The 7,749-nt window shown below is 41.1% G+C and overlaps 2 protein-coding genes across 2 annotated transcripts in view; both read right to left on the reverse strand.

The window, feature by feature from the left end:
- Positions 1 to 3,511: 3,511 nt before the first annotated feature.
- On the reverse strand, positions 3,512 to 4,900 carry LOC118749320. Its single transcript, XM_036484116.1, has 2 exons — positions 4,494 to 4,900; positions 3,512 to 4,381 (listed from the first exon to the last, which is right to left on the reverse strand). Exon 2 carries the CDS (start codon positions 4,375 to 4,377, stop codon positions 3,823 to 3,825), a length of 555 nt encoding a protein of 184 aa, XP_036340009.1. The 5' UTR covers positions 4,378 to 4,381; positions 4,494 to 4,900; the 3' UTR covers positions 3,512 to 3,822.
- The window catches only part of LOC118749346 (putative nuclease HARBI1), a 6,278-nt gene continuing 3,031 nt past the window's right edge, over positions 4,503 to 7,749 (reverse strand). Inside the window, exon 3 of the mRNA XM_036484140.1 lies at positions 4,503 to 4,681. Coding sequence (XP_036340033.1) covers positions 4,503 to 4,681 — 179 coding nt within the window. The remainder of the gene's footprint in view (positions 4,682 to 7,749) is intronic.

The raw sequence follows: 7,749 nt of genomic DNA on the forward strand, positions 1-7,749 counted from the left end.
GGTGGCGACAGTACTGGCATAGCAGCTGGCAGTGGTTGCGATGAAGCTGGTAGCCCCGATGTTGACGGTGACGGTGATGGTGCTGGTACTGGGGTTGTTGCTACTGCTGTTGGCCGTGACGGCAATATTGCTGGTACTGCCAATAGAGGCTGGGAGCATTCCACGGATGATATGTCCTAAAAAATTTAATATACATACATACATTTGTGAAAAAAATTGAAATAAAACTGCACTGAAAGTACATACCATCGAAACCGACTCGTATATTTCTGCGTTGTTGACTGCAGTTCCTCCAATTATTTGGTGCACAGCCATATAGTGCTTCCACGGGGAAGGACTACCACCCGACGGTCCCATTTTCTTCTTCTCTTCTCTGCAAAATTTTGAAATAAATATATAAGTTGCTCAACAATGTATTGTTAGTAAAATATACCTATATTTCTGCGTCATGTTCCTAATTTTCACGTGCACGTCCTGTGCACTGAATTTTCCAGCCAGTTCCATTGATATTTCGGCGAAAATATGGCCATTTCTTTTGGCACGCCGCAGATCCGCAGCTCGTACGGCCCACAGTTCCAGGAGCACCTTTTCCTCGCACCCACTCCACATTGCTCGGTTTTTCGGTTCTGTAGACATCTGAAAATGAAAAATATGCATTTTAATTTTGTATTTCGTTTCATTTTGCATAAAATGAATTAATAATACTAACCTTTATTTACTTTTCGTTTGCTTTGTATTTCATCGGCTTTCATTTTGACAGCAGCAATAAACAACTGGGCTCATTCACAATGGTAAACTGCTGTCAAAAGTGGTAGCATTGCCATATTGAAATCGGAAAATTCAGTATATATGCACGAAAATTTCGTGCATTTGTACGAGTGCTTATGCGCGTTTGAAAGAGGAATATGCACGAGTTTATGCAAATAGAACCCATTTATGCAAATAACCCTTTCCATCTGTCAATGGTATAAAAGTCAGTGAGGAACCGTTAGATATCTCATCTACACGTACGAATACATATTTTTTATAAATGAAAATTGAGGTTCCTTTCTCGGTATAATTTCGAAAGCTAATAAATTGTAAATTAACTATAAATTTTGGTGGTTAACTTCAAAATCGTCATTCGCATAGAGGAGGCAATATTAGTGACAAGCAAAATTTAAAAGTGTGTTAAAGAATGTCGAATTTCGACAACTGGGCGATACTAGTTATCTGAAACATGTCAACAATAATTATATGATTTTCTTCTTACTTTTTCAGTACGTTTTAAGAAAGTTCCAACGTTATGTAAAAACCTTAAGAAAATCCTAAAGTATTTTGTTTGAATTGAAAGTTCAGTACAAATCAGTAGAAATTTTTAAAAATCGGGACATTAGCGTACTGATTGAAGAAATTAATAAAATCAGTACAAGAGTTGAAAAATCAGTACTGTACTGATAAAATCAGTACGTCTGGCAACGGTAAACAGTGTTCAACTATTGTATTGGTACGTTTTGGAAGTCAGCCTTATACAAACATGTGAAAAGTAAACGCGCAGGTAAAAGAAGCTAATTTTGAAATAACATATATAAAAGGCTCTACAACGAATAGTTCAATAGGAAGTCCAAAGCGGTACCGGGCGGAACTTTTCTGTAGCTCAGCAACTTAAAAATTTTCTACCACTTACGGTCAGCACTACATTATGCAACTAAAAGACACATAATTGTTTATGTAGTATTTTAATAAATATCATGAACTTACTCGTTTTTATGCATACAATAATATGTGATACAGATATTCAACCTCATGGCGCAAGTCGTAAATTAGGATAAATTGTACGACTTGTACGGTGGAACTTTTCTGTACCTCAGCAACTTGAAAATGTACTACCTCTTACGGTCAGCACTACATTATACAACTAAAAGACAATAATTTGTTTATGTAGTATTTTAATAAATATCATGAACTAAGTCGTTTTTATGCATACAATAATATGTGATAAATATATTCAGCCTCATGGCGCAAGTCGTAAATTAGGATAAATTGTACGACTCGACAACATTGGCATTGTCTACTGTCGTGCTGAAAGAAGTAAAGGACGAAAATCATACATATACAAGTTTTTACGTTACGATTCGACTCTCGAAAAACGACTTGCATTCGACACGACTCTCGCAATGAGGGTGATTAGCTCCGATCACGTTTTTAGAATATTCACAACGGATATGATGTTAATTTTTATAAGTGAAAACAAAACAGCATTTTCGCGAGCTGCGACTTTGCGCATATATCCATGAGTACGAACTTAATGGTAAGTACTGAATTTTTAATATAAATAACCGTGATTGCAAGCTTTTTTGCTAATTGGGATCTGTGTGCGTAGGGAGCTTGATTTGCTTGACCTTCGTTTGTCGGTCCAAACAGGAATCTTTATTTACGGTTGATAGATAGCTCGTTTCCAATGGATGGTGGCAAGAAAGTGGCTAACTTACGTGTAATGATTTTGTATTACCGGCTTATGGTGACTCAATTGCTGTGAAATGAATAGTCCGGATTTGATGCTCACAACTTCTTTATTCTACGCAATAACATGGCTGGGGATTTGCCGGAAGGAATGTCACGGCACCTTTTGCCTCTATTAATTTCCACTGAGGGGTGAGTATCGACTCCCCGAATGTCGCCAGCTTTTAATACCAGTTTTTAATCCACTTTAATTACTTGGTTGTAATTCCGGTCTTGCGAGGGCTGATGAGTGTGGTTCGCTCCGTGTCCAATGCCAAAAAGAAAAAGAAAAATCTGTCTAGCCTCGTGGTATGTCATCACCGATTCTTTTATCGTATATCAGTGTGGCCGTTTTCATAGTGGACATGTCAATTCGTGTCTATACCGATATGATGGTTCGTGTCTTGAATAACTATTGGTTACGTACATTCATCTGGCAATCCCCCCCCTTTTGAAGTTTAGCTTTGACAGTTTTGTTATGTTTACATTACTTTTAATCGTTCTTATGTCTATTATTTGGGCAATAAAAATAATAGATCATTATCCCCCTCTCATCTTCAGCGACACGTTAACAAAAAAATGTGGAGCGTTTAGTAGGGATATGAGAATGGTGGTTCGAATGCGATGCACTGGCTGTGGTTTGATGGACGTTAGACCTTACATTGAAATCGTTCTACATGATCTTCATCAACCCCATCCTGACTCGTTCAGTTCGCCGCGGAGAGCATATGTATGTACACAAGTTCTGTCTTTCCTATTTAGTTTCAGTACGCATTACATAAGCTACGGTAGATGAAAGTCATTGGTAAATGATTTGGCTATGAATCCTTACTTGTTTGCTTTGATCGATTTACCAGCAATGTACTGAGGATATAATATAACAAAACTATGGATATAACAAAACTAAATTTAATTAATTTATTCAGTAATTCATTTCATTTACAACGTAATTATTATTTCAATATCATTCTTCTTTTTTTATTTTTTTATTTTATTTTATTTTATTTATTTTTTATGGTGTTCTCCCGAATTCTCTTTCAGAAAGCGACGACAGATTGGGTTGGTGAAAAGCATCTCTGCGACGAACCATAGACGGACTTCCGGGAACCCAAACGGTTTCTGTCGGGGTGGTTTCGGTGGATTTTAAGAGTAGACAGCGCCGTGGCAGATCGATGGTGCGGATGAATCGTACCGCGCGTGATGTGGTTAGTTGAACAGTGGTTGGTATTGAGGATGAGGACAGCGTAGACGGCCCCATGCTCCGGTCCCTATGGTGCAATTGCTGTTGGTACATTTTCAACAGGTTCCTCGCATGCATGTCCACTTGGGTTAAGAGGGTCACTAGAGTTGGGTCCCCTGTGCTTTGTGGTAGCATACCAGTCGAAATGCTAGGTCCCGGTTGACTACATTGTACATCCGCAAAGTTGCCTCGTAGTGAAATGGGTAGTATGGCCTACAGAAACCGACAATAAAGGCGGTGTTGTCTAACATGTTGCGTGGTACGCCTTTGGCCAGTGACGTCCTGAAGTCGCTGAAGCCGATTTGGTCAGGAGAACTGATACGTAGATAGCCGATTGCGGCACGGTGTGTCGGCTCATCATGCCACTGGGCGAACAGGACGCAAATTTCCCCGCCAGTCGCTTGTGACTCGAATGGCGGTGCATAGACATCAAGGATCGACTTCCCTACCCCACGCAACCGACAAAAAACCGATTCGGTTGCCGACAAGTACGGGCCATCGGAGCCCTTGGGAATCACGGCCAATGGGGGTTTTTGCGCTTTAGGGTCGATCTCGAGCGCGAATATCGGCAGGGCGTCATTGTGGTCCCACTTGATTGTTAGACGCATCAGATGCTGCACTTGCTGGCCAACCTTCACATACGGGGGGAGTACCATGGTTCTGAAATGGCACTTGAGAGTAAGTTTGAGGATAACTGTGAATCGAAACGGGTGTGGATTTTTATTATGCACCATTACACACAACCAACCCCGTTACTACGTGTACCACTTACCTCGTCTACTTATAGATATTTAGCGTGCGTAAACGTTTGTGACGGAGAAAAATCCAAGAAAAGTGGCGTCGGTTTTGAGTATTTCCCTGAAGATGGCCCTTTCGGTTCGACTAGTGCCACTACCAAGTTATCGATACGCGATTTATCCGATTGTAGCGGATCGATTACGCTAGGGATCCGTTTCGAGCCTAATGGGATATCACATTTGTTTTTGTTTGCTTAAGAAGCCGGGTACCCTGTAATAAGGCAGAATCAATGGAATATGGAGGCCCGCCATATATTCATCGAAATTCTTGAGAAGGCGAATATACTGAATGAGTTAACGTGTTGTAATTAAAACGGCGGAATAATGGCCAAGCACTCGGTGTTTAACATCGATCAGTTCATATGAATTCGAACCAAGTTTCCGTGAAACATAGGCTCTAGTTTTTGGTGTGGCTAGTTTTTGTGCATAGCCCTCTCCGGCCACTGACTGTTTAGGATTGGGAATGTACACTTACGAGCCTATCTCGAAATGGCGTTCTCTTTTGCGGGTAAATGCCCGTTGTGCGGTTTGTTGATATTGTTCGAACTGTTTGTCTCGAATTTCATCAGCCAGAACTTTACGCTGTTCCACATCCTGTGTATGGTATGTGCAGGAAATATGGCGTGTAGCCCGTGGCTGAATGCACTGAAGTGTTAATATCATAAATAACACGAGACAGATGGTTTTCCCAGGGGGAATGTTCAAGAAGGTCAGCCATGTGAGTACGTAATCCAAGTTTAATGCTTTTGTTTGTCGCCTCAACCTGATTGGCTTGTGGATGGTACAAAGGCGTTTTCATGTGTTTGATGTTATAATCGACGCAAAGCTTTGCGAAAGTTTGACTGATGAATTGAGTACCATTATCTGATATAATGAGTTCGGGGCAGCCATTCACCGTGAATATATGTCGAAGATAATTGACTACGGATATGGCGTTTGCATTTTTCAAGGGCTGCGCCCAGACATATCGCGAGTAACAGTCGATGGCTACGAAGATCCATTGGTTACGATTTTTAGACATGGGCAGCTTACCGACGAAGTCAATCGATAATTACCTACCCGGTCGTTTTGGTTCTCTATATTCGCCGTGAGGTGTTTTGATGCTCTCATTACTTGGTTTATTGCGGTGGCATAGTTCACATTGCCGAACGTACTGGTAAACAGACTCATACATGTTTGGCCAGTAATAGCGCTGTGAGATACGTCTATAAGTTTTCCAAACACCCTGATGCGAATGTTGGTTATGATTTTCATCGAGGACTTTTGCTCTGTCAGAAGATGGTACACAAAGTGTCCACAGTATTTCCGCACTTTGATTGGAAAATTTCAATCGATGATATAGAAGGTTGTTCTCGATTTTATATCTATCTAATGGTTGTTTTGAGGCCATGGCATGCATTTTGTTGTACCATTTATCGCACGTGTTTGGGTCAATGTTGATCACGGATGTGATTGGGATACGATTAACGTGAAAATTACTAGGAAGGTCAATTGGATTTCTACGAACGATGTTGAGAAGAGCAAAAGAACGAGATAAGGCGTCAGGAAGTTCTAAATGTTTTCCTGGTTTAAGAATAATTTTGAGATCGTAGGGTGATAATCGGATAGCCCAACGGCATAAACGGCCAGTTGGTTCTTTGAGAGTTTGTAGCCAGCGCAATGCTGCATGGTCCGTTACCACAACCAATTCACGATCCTCAAAATATGGACGGAACTTTTCGACCGCTAAGAGAACGGCTAGGCATTCCCGTTCAGATGCTGTGTAATTTTGTTCGGCTTTCGAGAATTTCTTAGAAAAATACTGAACCACACGTTCATTCCCATCATGATCTTGTACTAGAATAGCTCCCGCTGCGATCAGCGAGGCATCGGTATAAACCTTGAATGGTTTTGAATAAGTTAAACACTCTTTGATTTTGAGAAAGGCTTGTTCAGTAGCGGTTGCCCATTCAATGGGTCCTTTTCGGTCTCATTTATACAATTCACAAAGGGGAGCTGTGATCTCCGAAAAATTTGGAATAAATTTACGGTACCAGCCTGCTGCACCAACGAACCGTCTGACTTCTTTTGCCGTTTTGGGCCGTGCAAATTCAACAATCGCTCGAATACGCCAGACGGTTTGCAACAATAGCCAATATCTTAACGTGTTCTTCAAACGTCGAAGTGCAAATGTGCAAATTATGAAATCATCGACATATGCGAATGCATGTGGAACCAAATCACAGAAAATTTTATCAATGAGAATGGCTAATGTGGCGGGTGAATTTCTCAACCCCATCGGCATGCGACGAAAAGCATAAAGTCTGTTACCGAATGCAAAAGCGGTTTTCAGTTGACTCGATTTTGCCAAAGGAATTTGAAAGATAGCTTGAGACAGATCAATACTGGTTAGGTATTTAGCTGATTTTAGTCGTGCTAAAATTTGGTTAGTATCCGTAATTGGACAGGCATTTGGAATGGTAATTTTATTCAGCTATCTCGCGTCCAAGCACACGCGACACGTTCCGTCTTTCTTCTTTACAGCCAGAATTGGTGACCGCCAAGGGCTTTCTTCGATGGTCATAATGATGTCGCGACTACGCATTTTATTCAGTTCGGCTTGAACTTGTTCAGCCACGTATGGCGATACTGGATACTGGCGTTTCATGACGGGTTTTGCATCACCCGTATCAATTACGTGTTCGATCTGATTAGTGACGTTTAAAGGACCAGACTCAGGAGTTGGATTAAAAAGTCTGAGAACGGCGTCCAATATTTTCTTTGATATGGGGTGAGATTATGTGGAAGGCTGACGCTCGTTATTTTTGGGGTATCTAGTTCACCCTCTAAACCGAGTGTGGAAGCGTCAATTGGCTCCAGATCATTACTCATAGAAGACACCTGAGCTTGTTCTTTCCCACTCCCTGGTGGCTGATTACAAAAATTAATAAATTTATCCGCCGTAACCATTTCGACTTTAGCGGATGCAACTTCTTCAGTATCACCTTTGGCTGTATGTTTTAAAAATCGTTCAACTTTCTCTTGGTTCTGCACCAGTTCGAAAAAGAAGGCCGCAAGGAGTGTCCGTCCCATAATTGGCTGTTTCATTGAGATAGGTATGACAAGCGTTGGCACCAGTCGGGTAAGCCTACCGACCGTATATAATACATCCACTTTACCAATGGCCTTAAATGAAATCGAATTATCGGCAAGGCCAATGGAGGTTTTGGAAGGTTGCAACTGCCCCCATCT

The sequence above is a fragment of the Rhagoletis pomonella genome, unplaced genomic scaffold, assembly GCF_013731165.1.
Source record: "Rhagoletis pomonella isolate Grant_MI unplaced genomic scaffold, Rhpom_1.0 Rhpom_scaffold_00015, whole genome shotgun sequence".
Taxonomy (NCBI): Eukaryota; Metazoa; Arthropoda; class Insecta; order Diptera; family Tephritidae; genus Rhagoletis; species Rhagoletis pomonella.

Coding starts and splice junctions, on each gene's coding strand:
- LOC118749320 (XM_036484116.1), bottom strand. CDS start 4,377: ATGGTACTCCCCCCGTATGTGAAGGTTGGCCAGCAAGTGCAGCATCTG.